This window comes from Chelonia mydas, chromosome 25 (assembly GCF_015237465.2).
Source record: "Chelonia mydas isolate rCheMyd1 chromosome 25, rCheMyd1.pri.v2, whole genome shotgun sequence".
NCBI lineage: Eukaryota > Metazoa > Chordata > Testudines > Cheloniidae > Chelonia > Chelonia mydas.
In genome coordinates, this window is record NC_057858.1 from 13,401,634 (window position 1) to 13,418,915 (window position 17,282).

Below are 17,282 nucleotides of genomic sequence, written 5' to 3' on the forward strand. Positions count from 1 at the left end.
TGTTTGACATTTTACCACCGAAGTCTGCCGAATCTGGAGCTGCTTGTTAGAGCCGCCTGATTCCAGGTCAATATTTACTTACTGAGTTCTAGTTAAAAAGCAAGGTGTTTGCCGGATGATCTAAAGGTTGGAGGAAATCTTGGGATAGCAGATGTACATCCCAGCTACAAATGCGGCAAGGGGCCCTCCCACACACAACTGTGATGCACCAAGAAGGAATATTCCCTGCTCGGTCTTGTGTGGGATAATCTCTCCTAGTGACAGACAAAATCCTGCTGAGGCTGAGTTCAGAAAAGCCACCCAAAAGTTTGGACACTTCTTCCAGCCACAGCTGGGCCACAAATGCTCTAGTTCCAAACTGCCCCCAAATTTCAGGGTCTCTGGATCCAGGGTTTGGGCTTGTCTCATTAATTTATTTATTAGCCCTGTAGTGAGTGGAGACTGGGGCTCAATGAAGAACCGATTTTTCAGTTTGGTGGCCGAGCTGAAAAGAAATTTGGTCCCTTTCGAACCCAAACGGGCCCTTTTCCATTTTTCGCCTGAAGCTGAGAACATTTCATTCGCGTCAGAGGAAGCATCGATTCTGACTGAGGTTTTCAAAGGGAAATGGTTTGTTTCTAGATGAAATGTCAAAATGAGCCATTTAGACTTTTAAAAATGAGGAATTTTATTTTATTCAACTGAAACTATTCACCCAATTTGGCCCAAATTCGCAAGTCGTTTCAGTCGCCCAAAATCTGCTTTTGTTTTTTTTTTGGAGAAATTTACTAATTGATGAAAAGTGTTTGCCCAGCTCCACTAGAGACCCCAAATAAAGTCACAGCCCCATTTCGCCCAGTACTAGGCCCGGACCCCGAGTAAGAGAATTCCGGACCCTGTAGAGGTCTGAGTTTTGATTTGAATCCCCTTACCCAGCTGTTGACCTACACTACACAGCAGTTTGAGACAAGAAGTGAAGAAGAATCCTACAGTCACTCAAAATGGGAGGAGAATGCTGCGGAGTCTGTCCGTCTGCCAACCTGCTCTGCCTGTCACCGTGTTTGGACTGCAGCACGGGGATGCTACCTCCAAAGAGATGCGCGGTGGAATCTGGTGGCACCAAAGAGCAGTTCCCGAAGAGGCTGCCTGGGCATAATACCGGCCTTGACCCAATTACAAAGAAGTGGGCTGCTAGATCTCACAGCAGCAGGACGGGAAGTGTCATCTCCCAGGTAAGTCAAGATGAGAGGGTCACACTTGAAGAGAACAGCAGCTTGGCGGACAGATGGACCGAACTCCAGGCCTGACTCGCTACTATATCTCCAAGATCTTACCCAGCCGCTGGGCAAAGAACAAAACTGGCCGCTTGGTAAATACAGGCTCCCTCCTTGTGGGAGTAAAAGCTGATGGTTACCGGCTAAGAACTGGAGAGCGTCGGCCTCCGAGCTTTGCACACGGAAGGGAAAGGTGATGTTAATTTCAACAGAAAAGCAGTTCCCAGCTGCCTCCTCCAGTTTCCATGTAAATCAGCTATTCTGCCCTAAGTTGGTATCAGCTCAGTATGGAAAGCGAGCACCAGGCAGGCTGGGGGCGGCTGGCTCTAGTCTTGTTCTCTGGTTATCCTCAGCTGCCTTCTCCCCGGGCCTTCCCAGGGAATGGCCATGGCCAGTGGCCTGCTATGTTGTTGACTCAGCCAGTGGGGGCCAGCATTAGCCAAGCCCTGGTCCTGCTGGAAAGCACCCAGAGTTTGCTGTGAAAGGGTTATAATTTACAGCTGCATTGGCTTCTCTAGGCAATGCAGCTCCAGAGAGGGAGGCCTTCAGGAACGGATCTGGCCTCATCCCAGCGGTGGCAGAGAGGAGGGGAGGAGACCTTAGACAGAGTAGGCTGATCCAGTTCCTCTCTGACTCCACAAATGATCTCCTCTTTCCTCCCGGGGGGCGCCTGGGCCTTCTGCCTCTCTCTGGAAGCCTGGTAGCGACTGGCTGCTGTGCTGCAGGTTCACTGCCAGACGGGACTCCCCGCCAGGACCCTCCTGAATTGAGCACAGGAAGCACAGGGCCACCCGAGGGGTTGGTGATGCTGCTTCTGAAAGATGGAAGCCACCAGCAGGGTCAAGCTCGCCTCGCCTGGGGGGGACAGAGCTGGGAATTGCAGTCGGGCTGGCACAAGACCGTTCCCCGCCGGAAGCTGCCAGTGGGGCAAGGAGGGTTTAGTCGCGTGGTTCACATTGTCTCCGATGGCAGCCCCGTGACCGAGCCCCCTGTCCTGCCAGCACATCCCTAAAATGGCTAGGCACTGCCCTGGCATTTGTGGGGCGGGGGGGGGGGGGGGTGTTGGACAATGGGTGTCGGGTACACACCACATAGGGCTAGCTGGAAGGTTCAGGGTCCAGTGAGGACGTGTTTGCGCTGCATCGCACCTGGGGAGGGGGAGGGCACTGCTTTCCCAAGCTCCTGCACTCCCAACCATACACACCCATCGCATGCACAATGAGCGCTCGTTACCCCACTTTACCACGCTCAGCTGGTTTCTGATCGGCTTACACCCCACACGGAACTTTCCCTGCTGCTTACATCACCATAGAATCTGGCCCCATCTTTGTTAAGGAAATATGAACCTTATTCTATTTCCACTAAGACCCCTTTGCACCACACTGGCAGTGCGAAGGGGCTTTAAAGTGGGTACAAATGCCACATACAGTGGCAGAGCCACATAGAAGGGTCTGGGCGTGAATGAGAATCAGGCCCCCTTCTCGTTACCTTCTCGCTCTTCACTCTGTCTCAGCCCCTGCTGAGCAAATTTGCTGTGGAAAGATCTTGAGCTAAATATTTATGAGCTGACATTTAGGTTTTGCATTAAAATCTGCTCCAGCAAAGGCCAGCCCGCACCCGGACTCGGGTTTTGCTGCGTTCAGGTGAAAGCAGGAATCAAAGACTGAACCGACTCAGACGTGGGGGCTTGTGACAGTTCGGCTGACGATCCAAAGTGAAAAGCAATAGCGTGTCACGGAACAGAAGTTTCTGCTGCAGTAGTTAGGAGGGGAGCTGACTCACCCACCCCCACACATACCTTTCAGTAGCTTTGCACCTCGCATCCCTTAGGGAAGCCGGGATGCAGCAGGAAAACATCTGTCTGCAGACAGGCTTCTTCCACTAACGAGCTGTTCGCTGCTAGACATCTGTTGACTCAAACCCTTTGAGGTGCGGTAGGGCTCGGGGCATCACACCCTGTGGCCTGGTAGAGTTTCAGTTTGGATCACTGCATTCTGTCTCCTTAACTCCCACGCCTCCCTGCCCAGCCCACTCTTTAAATGGGAAGGTGGTACCTCCTTCACTTCCGGCCAGATCCCCAGTGGGTGTAAATCAGTCTAGCTCCATTGGCGTCAATGGAGCGACAGGGGAGGAACTGGCCCTTCGGACGTGGCGTAGCGATGCGGTGTGGCTACTAAACAGCTGCCATGCTCCACCCTAGGGGCGGGTGCATTTCGGTGGCTGGCAAAGCAATGCCTGTACACACATTGGTCATGCACTCTCGTGTCCTTCGGGCTGAATGGCGAGCTATAGCTCTAAGTCCTTTGTGCACGATAATAATTCTTAAGCAGGCCAAGGCAAGACTGCCTGTTGCAGATGCATGTGAGGATGCTAGATACTGCAGTATATTGACAGATGTTACACTCCATCCACAGTGACGTCCTCTATAAATCTTCTACATCGTGTCTCTGCAACAGCCCATAAAGCCTTGGCAAGTGCCTGTGTCACACGCTATGGAATGACCTGGTCCAGGCGGGTTTGACCCACTTGTTAGTTCTGGCCTGTTGCTCAGTGGGTAGCAGGTGTGCCTGGGAGAGGAGATCTCCAACACATGGTCCTGGGTCAGGATGCCCTGCTCACCTTAGAAGCCGTGGGATAAAGAAGTGCAGAGATAAAGCCACTGTTGGACCAATGGCTGCGTAGTTACCCAGAATCCAGCCCCCAAAGGTGCTCAGTGACTTCCCCAAAACTCTCTTGGAAAGAGCCAGAAGGCTTTCTCCAGCCAGTAAGCACATCTCCAACAGGCGAATGACAGGGTTTTCGTTCACCAACAATTCCATCCAAATCAAGGGGGAAATCTGTTTGGGGGTCGAACCAAAAATGGAATTTTTCCCCCTTTTTTTTTTTTTTTGTAAATTCCAAAAGTAAAAACCCCGGCGGTTCCTTTGATCGGATATTAAACGTTCAGGTTTGATTTGGGGGCACACTGAGATTTTTTTTGCAACCATCAAATCAAAGGAACTTTCCAAAGAGTCATTTTGAACCAAAAAATGGAAACGAATGTTGCAATGGAACATTCGGATGGGGGCGGGGGGGGGGGGGAAGAGGGTTAAAATGAACCATTTGACACAAATTCGCCAACTGCTTCAGGGTTGCCGAATCTGTTTTCTTGCCAAAAACAAAAAAAAGTTTGGGCCCAAATAACGTTGCCCCGCTCCAGCGTCTTCCCAGGCCCCCTGGCTGATTCTCCCTGAAAGAGAGAGCGGTAATTCTGGAGCAAGAAGCCAGCTGGCCCCTTTTCTCTTAGGGTAGCAGCCTTGGGACTGAGGCTGCAACTGGGAAGAACCAGCCCCGCTTCGTAAAGAAGATAGGGTATTAAGAGCATTCCCCCACCAGGCAGCTTCTTCCCCCCCCACGACACAGGAGACCAGCAAGCGCACAAGACAAATCTTGGCCCCATGGCAAGTTTATTCCCTCCGGTTTCCTCAGCACGTTTGCCAATTCCCAAAGCAAATCAGCGTGCAATAGCTGCACGGGGGTTACCCTAGCAACGGGCAAATGTGGACAGGTTCGCAGTTCGTGCTTGGTCCTGACGTTAGCCAAAACTCCTCGGAGATGCTGGAGTCTGCTGGAAAGAGCAGTCCTGGATGGAAAGACCACGAAAACGGCCGCGGGCTCAGGCATTTCAGTTCTGGTCCCACATGGGAATGACCATGAAAACAGCCGATGCCAAGGGGCTTCGGATCCCGGCTGGCTCCAGGGAAGGTGAAGATGGTAAAACCTACCAGTCAGTGCCTATTACATGTCCCTCCCTGAACCAGATCCTGCTCCAGAGTCTGACTGTAGCTCAACCTGTCGAGACTTGTGCTTTCAGCTCTGGAGGTCCCTGGGTCAATCCGTGCTTTGTTGGCCAAACACGGCAATGGAGGGGGAAGAACATTTCCCAGACATTTCCGTGCCGCCAACAAACTGCACTTGAAGTTTGGTCCAGAACAGGGAAGCTAACAGAGAAGCCAGGCTGGGAGAGGGAAAGAGACCACAGGAAAAGGAAACACATTTGATAACAGCCCAGGGGAGCACGCTTGCATGCCAGCCAAGCCCCTGGCTTTGCAGTGGGGGTCCCTCCGAGTAACAATCCCCAGAGCTCCGAGGGGAGAGCACCCTTGACGCACGCTGCTCTAAATCCTAGCATGCCCCTGTCATGGCACGGCGCTGCTCTTACCTTGGTCACAGCCATGGCGCTGGCGTGTCCCCAGATCTCAATCAGCTGCTGGCGACCAAATCTGTAATCTTCCAGCAGCTCCTTCTCAATGGCTTCCGCCTCCACGCGGCTGCAAGGCAAGAGGCAGAGGGGCTGTGAGGAGGATGGTGGGATCCCCCACGCTGCAGCTTGTTATTGCACCTGCATGCTCAGGCCGAGACTTTCCAAAGCGGCTGCCTGCAGCCAAGCTCCTAGGTCCATGCGACCGGCTTTTGGCATGTGCCAATCAGCCAGGAGCTCCCACTGGAGTCCACACCAGCAACTGGTCGCTTGCCACTTCGCATGCTAGGCCTGTGTTGTGACATGGGGCCCGCCAAGCACCAGCCTAGGTAAAAATGATCCTGCTAGTGAGTTGCCTCAAAAGATTCCCTCTTGCAACTAATCTCCAGCCCCGCCGGCTTTCCCTTGTGCTGGGTAACATCACAGCTTGCCTCCCCACCGCACCGACAGGGCAGTATTTTGTGGAGGAAGGGAATAAGTGGCTACGTATCCCAGACCTCAGCCATGCTCCCCATTGCCCCCTTCCCGCCCTCCCACCCGGCTGGTGCTCGTTCAGGAGTCAGACCTTCCGCTGGATCCTTCTGGGAGAGCTCTCCTTGCTCGTTTGCCAAATCCAGGTTTGGAGGGACCTGAGCTCCCACAAGTACCTGGCAGGGTTAATCTGGGCTCGGCTGTATCGAAAGGCAGAGCTGTTCACCCCTGGACCTTCTCTGCACCCAGCCCCGGCCACCTGTTTGTGGTACCGCGGTGGGAGAACACGGAAATCTGCGCGCCGAGGAATCTGCACGTTGCAAAAAGCTAAACAACGCGTCACTTGGTCATTCACGAGTGATCCCAGAATGCTGACTTTGGAATTGGACAACGATTGTTCACATCTGCTGGGTCACCTGACTGCAGGAAGAGACAAGCAGGTGCTGCTTTCAGGACAGAGCCATTTTGCTTGTTACGAACATGGAATGGGACATCGAATCTGCTGCGACGGCCACCAGACCGGGTTCTTTGGGGACAAGGCACCGGGACCCTGGGGTCACTGGCAAAGTCAGACTTGGTGCAAGCTGGGAAGTGGGGGGAGTCGTATTAATTCACACCAAGGATCCAGTTCTTCACTACCGTGCACACTGCATGTCACTGTCCCAGTGCAGAGCGGGCATGTGAACGGTTACCATTCCGAGCTGGCAGCATTTCACGCTCACTTTGCACGGCGGTCAATGGCACACAGTGTGCAAGGCAACAGGGAGTTTTTAAAAATATGTATCTATTTCTGCTGTTAAACAGCTGCCACCACCCACCCCCAGAGGTGGCTGCCTCACTGTAGTGGATGATCCTTGTATATCAGCCACCATTCACATACACTGCTACTACTCAGCACCTTCCACTTGCAAATCATTTTACGAGCCACACAACACCAATGTGAAGCAGCCAAGTACCATCCCTGCTTTATCAACGGGGAAACTGAGACAGAGAGGGCGTCTTAAAGCCACAGATGTTGTTAGTGGCAAAAGAGGCAACCCCAGAACTTTTTCACCACAGCGGCAGCTAGGCTCTGGTCCACCAGGAGGGCTCCCCGCTCTGGGTGTTGCAACCCGGCGCAAGGGGTTTCAACACCACTCAAGTTTGGCTCAGCGGCCCCTCCATCAAGGAGCCACTGGCCCAAACCTGAGCAGAGCTGCGACCCCACAACACCAGTTATGCCACTCGGTTTGGGGCCCCACTCAAACAAGGCAGCTGGGGCAAACTGCTCTGGGCAGCCCCGTCCCCACCCATCGGCCCCCATGCCAATGATACGCACTGTGCGTAATGCGCATACGGCCGCAGGCACCACTGAGCAGAAGAGCCGGGATTGGAACCCCCGCCATTCTAGCGCCCAGCCTCCTGCTCAAACCACGAGCCCACAATTGTCTCCCAAATAAAATCACAAACTCAGACAGTTAATTAGGCTCCTGGAAAAACAGGCACAAGGGACGCAGCTTCAGTGTGAAATGTCCTTGCTTTCAGTCAGCTTCCAGACCGGTTATTTAAACGTAGCCCTGAGTACTTAGTGAGCATCCAAGGCCCCCCCAGACTTCTACATTCTGCCTAATCTGCATCGCGTGTTACCGGTGGTGCGAGGCCCCACAGATGCCGCTGGGTTAGAAACCGAAATATTTCTAGCGGGCGAGAGGCCCAACCTCACTGCTGGAAAGCGCCCGGGGGGTTTCTGAGCTCCAGCTCCAGCAGGTTGGGTTTATGGAGATTATTCACAGGACAGTAGCCCCTAGGCATGGTCTGAGATCAGAGGCCCGTTGCAACCCAGACCAGGCCAACCAAGGAAGGGTCGTTATCCGAACTGAGCGACTGATCCAAGCTCATGCATGGAGCCACTGGCACAGCTGGGAATTGCCCCCAGGGCTCTAGGGTCCCAACCCGGTGCCTTATCCCCCGTGAGCTGCCTTCTCTGAAGCTGATGAGACCGTTCCTGCTCCCTGGGGCAGGGAGGGTCCGTGCTCAGACACTAGACAGCCCGGAACGAGTGAGGCCAGGGCAGCGTCTCACCCACGCACAGCGCCCAGGTGAACTGAGGATATGCCTGTCTGTTCATGCAGATCCTGGGCCCCCCCCAGCTTAAACTCTGTCCTGAAGATCACTAAACCTGGGCTCAGACAGACAGCAGGGAGGTGGGGAATTCCACAGGCCCCGGCTTTCATCCCAGCATGCCTGGGGCAGGACCCCAGCCACTCCTTCGGGATCGATGGCAAGAGCTCTCCAGCTTATTTCACGGGCCATGACAGGGCCTAGGAGAAGAGGTCTGAGATAAAGCCATCTGCCAGCCCTCCTGGACCAGGATCTTGCCTGCCCCCGCTGCGCATCGGAAGCCGGCGAAGCACCAGGCGGTAATGTGCTCTTGGCGGCCAGACTCACGCGGAAGACGGGCAGCACCATGGAGCCACAAACACCGGGGCCTTTGGAAACTTCCCAAGCTATTCTCTCGGGCGCTTGGCAGGTTTGGAGCTGGAGGCTTTGTTCTGGCCTGGTTTTAGTTTCTACCCTGGCCCAAAAGATTCCTGTGGCCCAAACCCCCTGTAGAAAGCAGCGTCTCGCGTAACCTGGGCTCACGCCCTGTGGCTGTGCCCCCTCTAATGGCTAGTCGACGGGCAGCACTCTTTGAGCCAGCTGATGCCCTGAGCTAAGGGCGCTCGCTGCGGAGCTAAGGAGGCGCGTGCGCCCTGAGCCAGGGGTTCGAGCCCCCGACGCCCCTTCCCCTAGCAAACGGGATTCAGCGTCCACGGTTTTCTAGATCATTAAGTTCACTGTAAGTTTTGCTATTTGGCAAAACGTCTGCGCGGCTGAGCTGATCCCAGCCCTCTGAAATAGGAGTCGTCCCTGCTTGCCTCCGCAGCCAGCTGCTGCTGTCGAGCAGAAGGGGTCTGGTCGCGACATTTCCACCATCTGCTTAATCGGCACTAAAATAGCCAACTGCAGCCTCTGCACGCTTGCCGAATCGGGCCCGGCGCACGCCCCGCGGTGCCAGCACGCCCAGCTAAACCTCACAGTGGATTGTCAGGGCCTGCAAACACTTGGCTGTTTTGGCCTGGTTCCACCGGCGCTCTGGAGCCACGGAACGGTGGCGGTCGAGATCGGAGGCTGCCCCTCTTCTCCTGCGGCAGCTGCTCGGGGACTGGTTTGGGCCGTGCGCGTCTTTCTGGTTCGGACAGGAATCCGTCCCGTTCTCAAATACGGCTACCGAGCGCGGCCACAGCCACGCCCAGCTCATTGCTGCCCCCAGAGCCAGCAGCCTGAGAAGCCATAAAGGGGCCAGCACCTGGCTCTCCCTCCCTGGAGCTAAACTGAAACAGACAGATCGGGGTCTTTCGCCCTACAGAGCAGTCCCACCCGGAGCCCCCCACCCTGTGGCAGCAAGCGGCACCGCCCCCTGTTGTAGATCAGCCGCGGGGCACAGGGTTTTATTATTTATGATTTGTATTATTGTAGCAGCCCCTAATGTAAACGGGCTCCGTTTTAGAACAAAATCCACCTGCAGGTTCCCAGATGTTCCGATCCCAGGCAGGGATTTATGCATCCAGACAGCTGGGTGTTTATATGAGTCCAAACCCCCCTGTTCTCTTTGAGACTCGCCCATCCCAGCCACCTTCCCTGTTTTCTGGCATAGCACAAAGTCAATTCGATGTCCATCTGTTTGCATTTGGAAAGATGCACAAAGTCAATGGCAGCACCGGATCCGGGGTCAACTCTGAATGGCCTCTGAAGGCCCAGATTCTCTCCCCCTGCTCCAGCCACTTTGCAGGACTCAGGCATAGAGGCATCAAATGGCGTAGCTGGTTCCTTGGCCAGCTGCCCCCTCACACTTGGTGGAGTGCAGTGCCCCTGAAGGACTCGAATTCACAGCTGATGTAAGGTCCCCTAGAGACCATGACCAGCTGGTGTACGTGACAGGGGTCCGAGGACACGACTTGATGGTGATGGGCTGGAGCTTCCACAGATGCACCATGCGAAGCAGGGCCGAGCTGCACTGGGCATATCTTAGGGCAAGAAGAGAGCATCTGGGCCAAAGAACTTAGTCAACAATCCTAGCCACACGCAGACACACACCCCATGGCTGCAGCTGGAACTTTATTGCAAAGGTCAGCATGCTTTGGCTTATTGGGCCAGCTAGCTTAGAAGTGAATGACGGTCACGAAATAGTGTTTGAAACCCAGAGAAAGCTGGAAGCTGCCAAGAGCGTGATCAGAGCACAAGCGAGCAGTCCTCTAACGAAATTTGGTGATGCAGTAGGATGTGAGCTAATTATCGCACACAAGAGACTAATTGACATGCTGCACTCCTCGCTAAATTTATGCATAAAATTAGTGGCTTTCACTCCAGCTCATCCCTGGATACAGATTTGCTTGATGAATTTGGGACAGCCAAGTTGAAATGAGTTTCTGAAATTCCTTCCCTACGTGTCTTGATGGGATTCCCTATAGTGCGGTCTAAACATGCATCTACTGGGCCAGCCCCATAGCTGGTATGAACTGGTGAACTCAATGGAGCTACAACTGCTTTCCTGGACCCCAGGCCTCAGTGGCAAAGGCTGAATCACAATTAAAGAACGGAGGATACAGGCAGCAATTCAGATGCACTTCGCCGTTCCACTCCAATACTCCAAGAGACAACGTGCTACTGACACGACTCATTGCTCAAAACCTACGTCCGGAATTAAGTCCCCATTGTGTGTAGCACTGAGAGGCCCCGGTAATTGCTTCAGAAAGATGCCATGAGTAACGGCAATTCTTGTTGTTAGACTAGATGGTACCCAGGGGTAACAGTAATAACACAGCTTCACAGGCAAAGGGGAAGTGTTCTTTCAGCGTTAATTTGCTGCTAACAACCTGATGCTTAAAGTCAATTCAGGCATTTCTTAGTTGCAAACTCATAGCTTCTTGGAATTTAATTATAAGCCAAAACAACAGATGGGCAAGAGGGTTTCCTCCAGCAGCTGATGTTCGAGCACAATTCCCCAAATTCATCTGCAATAGGAAATTGCAGAAGTTCCTTCTCATGTAACAGAAGGGCAGGCGATGCCCAACGTGGGTGTCATTCAGAAGTAACTCCGCTGAACATAATGGTGTTAGATCAGCGTACACGAGAGCAGAGGATTATCATCCCCAGTTGCACATGCTACAGGAGCCCCCAGAAGTCCCGTTGATCAGGGCCCGGTTACGGGAGGTACCACACAAAGCCAGAGGCCCGAAGACACATGGAGTGGGAGGGGAAAGAACAGCATGGGGAAAGGCAGTGACTCGCCCGGGGTCACCGCTGGGAATAGCACCAAGCTCCACAGCATCATAATCCTCAGATCTCATCTAGCACTTTTCAGCCACGGATTGCCCCCATTTTACAGATGGAAAACTAAGGCGCAGAGAGGCAACGTGACTAGCCCAGCGCCAATATCTCAGTGGCAGAGCCAGGACCAGACCCCAGCTCAGCTAAGGCCCAGTCCCTAGGAGGCTGCATCAGGCCTGCCCTGTTCTCCCATCTCTCTTCCTTCAGAGGCTAACAGGGTTCCTGCTGATGGATGGCTCAAGAAAGGAAGAGCATTTTCCTAGTCCTTTGGTGCCCCCTAGTGAACTCCAGCCCAGGGCGAGCTCCCAATACAGAGACCTTGGCCCCTTAGTGGCATTCCTCTAAATCAATGGTTCTCAAACTTTTGTACCGGTGACCCCTTTCACACAGCAAGCCTCTGTGTGCAACCCCCACCCTTATAAATTAAAAACATTTTAAAACATTTAACACCGTTATAAATGCTGGAGGCAAAGCGGGGTTTGGGGTGGAGGCTGAGAGCTGGCGACCCCCCATGTAATAACCTTGTGACCTCCTGAGGGGTCCCGATCCCCAGTTTGAGAACCCCTGCTCTAAATCCCAGGTTCGTGGCGCACACACACACGGAAGGAAATTGAAGGTTTGTATCACACAGGAAAGCTTAGTCCTGGCAAAGTGCTCCACAGCCCTGCAGCAAAAAGCAGCCGCCTGGAGACCTTCTTCTGCAGGGTCCCTCCACTCCCAGCCACTGAAAGCCTGGCTTGAAAAGACACTGGTACCCACAAGCCTCCCTGAGCCCAGCCTCAGCGCCCAGCTCGACACAGCCCAAGGTTCAGTGCATCGGGGAGCGTTTTAAAGCGGAGTGGATGAGATGGGGCATCATTCAGCTCTGGCAATTCCACACTCGGTCACCGCTGGGTTTTATTTCACAGCCCTTTGTGCCTCCTTTTCGGTTCCAAACACTTGTGCTGAAACCACTCATTGGAGCCCGGAGAAGCAGCCTGGAGTCTCGGAGCCGCATGGCAGTTCTACCAGAGGGAAGGAGGATTGGGGGTTTACAGCTGACGAGCTAGATTGAGACTCAGTTTCCAGCCCTGCCACTGACTCCCCTGGGTGACCTTGGACAGTCATTTGAGGAGCCCTTTGGAAAATCGGAGCCCTTGAAAATCATTTGAAGCTCCCCACCTGTAAAATGGGGATACTGATCCTGGCTTTCTCCACTCCCACTTCTGTCTTGTCTGTTCTCTTACATGTATGTACAGCGCCTAGCACAATGGGCTCCAAACACAGCTGAGGCCTCTAGAGGATACGGTCATACAAATTATAATAATATCAACTAGCTAGTTAACCTGGGGCAAGTCATTTAGCCTCAATGCCTCAGTTTCCCCACCCACAAAAGTGGGATCACCGAGGGTTGACTCTAAAGAGCTTCAAGATCATTTAGACAAAAGATGTTCTGGAAGCCCAAAGCATTAGTTTTTTGTGAAACAAGGAAAAATGAGCAAGGCTAAAAATAGCTGGATTGGTAGATTAGATAGAAGCTATTATCTCTCACTCTGCCTTACCAGACTCTTAAATACATTTCCCCATTTCCTCGCCCAGCACTGGGCTCTCTAGAGAGATTAATCTCATTCCATTTAATTCGCACAGGGAATTCAAGAACGGCAGAGCACAGAGGTACCTCTCAGCCAGGAGATGAGTGAACGTTTAATGGGTGGGTATTTTGGGATGCTGTAGGGGAGGCAGATATACAAATGTAACATGAAATAATACAGTAAATGCTAAAGTCAATTTTCAATTAGTGTCAGAGCAGCACAGGGAGGTGGGGCGGGAGGGGACATCAATATTACAAAAGCTGCACAAAGCATTTGCTTGCCAAAGATTGATCGGATTCTCCCCCCCATCCCTTCTTCAAAGACAGTTGGAGAAAGGCAATTATTTTGGTCATTAATGCTCCGTGTCCCTGTCATTATGGGTATTGTTAACACCTGCGTTTGCACTCACACTCAACAAAAGCCCCTTATTACAGCCCTGGGTGTCTTTAAAAAAAGATTTTCTGCCTCCAAACCAGGGGAACCATGTCCTTAACTCCTGCGGGGCGGGGTCAGGCTGGGGAAAAACCCGGTGGTATTCTCCCAGCTCTGCCCACCCCCAGGTCTACCCACTCCAGGCACCCCACTCCCAGCATAGCATGCAGCCCTTCAGAGCATGGTCAACCCGCTAGTGTCTTGTGGGCACTGGCAAGCAGTGAAAGAGTTAACAGTGTTGCCATTTACCTGCCCCCATTAGCTTTCAGGGAGCTGATGAGGCAAATGAATGGGAAAGGGATTTTGCTTAACGGACTTTCCCCCCCTCCTTTCAACGGCACTTATTTAACTCCGAGGCCTAATTAACCATGGGGAGAAAAAGAGGGTTGTTAAAAAAAATCCACACCCAGTATTTCCACCCTTTGCCTTCCAGGCGCAAGAACTCTCCCCAGAGGCCTTCCGAGCCCTCCAACAAACGCTGCGCAGCACGGTCGGCTGCCATGCGTCGCCGCCAAGGAGTCCTGCCACCGGGGGCTCTGGCATTGGGGTCTGTGCCTTTAAGGGCTGATTGCCCCAGACAGCCAGTCTGGACCGGGCGCTGTGAGCTCCTGTTGCCCTCAGCCAGCTGGAGCCAGACACAGCTGAGCGCTTGCAAGGACCTGACTGAGCCCCGAGCAGCACAAGCTGCAGGCCTAGCCAGGAGCGTTAGCCCAAAGGAAATGGCTCCCGCCCCCCGCCCGGATCCTGTCTCTCTGCTCCGCAGGAGGGGCTGGATTTGAAGGGAAATTGCCCCAGCATAGAGTCTGCTCAGGGGGTAGCTGTGGGGGCTGCTCATTGGCCCAGCCCTGTTTTCATCAAGCTGTTTTTCACACCCGTTTCTCCAGCACTCAGCAGCGTGGCCAGGTGCTTCCGGCGCAGCCCTAGGACCATGGGCGAGGCCCTTCCCCTCGCCCTGCCTTGCCTGGCTGATCTATTTAGAGTGTGAGCAATTAGAGGCAGAGACTGTCTGGCCCTGCGTCTGTGCGTCACACACCAGGAGTCAGTGGCAGGGCTGGGACTCGAAGCCAGGTCTCATGAGTCCTAGCCTTGTACCTTCTCCACAAGTCCGGCCATCAGGTGGGATTTGGTACACCGGTGGGGCAGCATCTGAGCTGTCCAGCCCAGTTAGACACGATCATTCCCCCAAGCGAGCATCCACGGACCAGGATTCTGCTGAGCTGCCAAAACCCCTTTGAAGGGCAGGGCGGAGTAACTCAGGGCCCAAGCTTTTAATGTCCTGCCCATCAGCCGAGCAGCTTGGGCTGCTAATCCCCCACTGATAGGCCTTGCCTTTGCGTGCATGAATCTAGTAGCAACCGGGATGTGAAATGGCACAAACTGAAACTTCAAATCCCCCTCCCAGGGGCCACATTTGGATGTTCTGTCCCTTTCCCCCCACAAGTTTCAGTTCTTCAAACCCCTTTAGCATCCTCCTCCCTGCTGTTTGGAGAAGAGAAGGATAAACTCGTTGGAGGCGCAGGTGCAAACGCTGCTAATGTCGTTGTGTTGTTGTTTTTTAAGGCTGTCAGTTTCAGAACACCCACTAATAGTTGCTGTGGCAACTGACACAAAGGATATGTTAATGGTGGAACTGCACTTTCAGGTCACTCTTTGTAGCAAGGGGGTGTGTGAGAGAGAGAGACTTCTGGGGAAATTCATTACAACAAGGGAAAAAACGCTCACAATAATTTATACCCCTATTTACTCCCTGTTGGTCACTGTTGTTCTTTGAATGTAAGTAACTTCTCCTAGCAAAAGGAAACACAGGGCTGGGAAAAAATGTGTTTGATGGATTCCAAATGCCAAACTGCAGCCCAGTTCAAGGAGGGCTGACGAGAGGTCTAAACCACCACCGTTTTCACTGGAAAAGGTTTCTAGAGGCTTAGCGACAACGGAAATTTTTTTTTTTTTTTAAAGTCAGTGACGGTTTTCAGAGTTCCCGGCCAGCCTGGTTACAGGGAAAAGCTTGTGGCCTTTAAAGGCTGAAAGGCCAGAAGGCAAATAAACAGAACCCAACATGTGTTCTTTTAAAAATCTCACGATCCTTAAGCCAAATCTCACACACTCATGAATGTCGCCTAGAGTCAAACACCGGCCCCCCCCACCCCCAGCCCCAAAAACCAGCGGGGCCTGGCTGTTAGAAATGCAGAACAGCCACAGCTCCAGCCAACACCAATGGAAACTGAACTGAAAAAAAAAAAATCACCTGCCCTGTGTTGTGCGAAGTCTGGAGAAGCAGGGGGGCAATATGGTATTATACTAGCCCCAGCTAAGTAAAAGGCTCCAAAAAAGCAAACCAAGGCAGCGCTTCATTTGTGCCAGGGCTGAGCCCCGGCACCTCCAGGCTTGCTGCCTCACTTATGAAAGTTAAAAAGACGGCTGGAGCCCGAGCGCCTCTTTCATTACAAATTAAGCCCTGAAGCGAGGCGCATTCCGCCCTGGGGTTGCAGCCAACCGAGTGGCAGGAGCGCAAAGCCCGAGGGTCGACGCGCCTGATGCTAGTGGACCTTGATTGGCCCAGACTCCGCTCACTCTGGGTTCGAACCGCTTTGCCAACCTAGATCCTCTGAGCTGAAAGTGCACCGGGGCCAGGCTCAGCGAGAGCCGCCCACCGGAGGTGCTGTCCATCCGTCAGGCTGCTTTGCACGTGCAGAGGCAGCTGCCAGCCCAGTGGCAACCGGCTTACAGGAGACATGGAGACAGGCTCGTCCTCTGGAAGCGGAGCACAGGTCTAAGGGCTGAGCTGCCACCTGGGGCATATTAATGATTAATCAGCTCCCAGAACAGGCAATGGAAATGGAGACTCCCGAGGGTCCAAAAGCAGTTTAACCCTGGACGACCAGCATGCAAGCAAAGCAGCCAGCCAGGCAGCCCCTCCCTGCTGCCCTGTCCCCTCAGTGGGACGGGAAGATGTCTGGACCCACCCCGGGGAGGATTGGGCCTGAGAGCCCAGCAGGAACCTGTCGTAATGCCAGAAATGCAGATGCCGGGAGGCCTTTGGGGGAGGGGGAGATGGACGCAGCACAAATGCAAAGGGCACGAGCAGGGCCCCTCTCCCACCGCCTCCTCCACAGGGTGGATTCAGGGGCAGCCGGGGGGGGCGGGGGGGGAGGGCCTGCAATTCTATACCCAGGGTTTGTGAGATACCAGTTAAAAATAATCCCCCTATTTTAACCCTCAGCCCCTGGCGACAGGGGATCCACATCCCGGCATTGCCCAGCCAGGACCCTGCCCCCCATGGTGTTCCCGTCTGCCTCACCCCAACCCCCACAGTGCTCCCCATCACAAACCGAGGCCCCCCCCGAGACACGCTCTGACCCCAGCCCTGGGCAAGGAGACATGGGAGCAGCCTGGGTGTTGTCACGGTAAGAGCTGGGGGGGGGGGCTCTTGGTTCAACCCCCAGAACCCTGCCCCCCAGCCAGCCCGTCTCTGCTCCCTCACTGACAAGGAGGGAGCTGGGTGGGCGCCCACCAGCAAACACGCTGGATGAATCCATGGATACCCGGGAAGCAGTTTCCGTAGCAACAGCAGCAGCTCCAGCTCTGAGCCCCTCCTCCACCCCCAGGAGGCTGAGGGAGGTCGGGGCTGACCAGTCCTGAATGCGGTGGGCACCAGGCCTTGCGCTGGCATTATCCCCATAGCACTGGGGAGCTGCGTGGTTCTTCCTGAAGCTAAGGGTTGGGGCCAGAGCAAAGGCAGGAGCTCAGGGATTTCTGGACTCTCAAGGGCCCTTTTGCCTGGGCTAAATTCACTCTCCCTGCACGTCAGAGCATCTGCCAGGGGGACGGTCCCCACCAGGGTGGACTAAAATATCCAGAGCAACATCCCATTGGGGTGGGGAGGGGAACGGTGGGAGATCAGCCCCAGGAAAATCCTTGAGGGGGGAGGGAATCCACAAGGGGGCAGGACCATGTCTGCAGACACCC

The 17,282-nt window shown here is 54.0% G+C and overlaps 1 protein-coding gene across 2 annotated transcripts in view; it reads right to left on the reverse strand.

Moving 5' to 3' along the window:
* The window catches only part of YJEFN3 (YjeF N-terminal domain containing 3), a 47,779-nt gene that overhangs the window by 23,799 nt on the left and 6,698 nt on the right, over positions 1-17,282 (reverse strand). For both annotated transcript variants that reach the window (XM_043535861.1, XM_037885725.2), the window contains exon 3: positions 5,455-5,563. In XM_043535861.1, the coding sequence (XP_043391796.1) occupies positions 5,455-5,563 (109 nt within the window). The remainder of the gene's footprint in view (positions 1-5,454; positions 5,564-17,282) is intronic.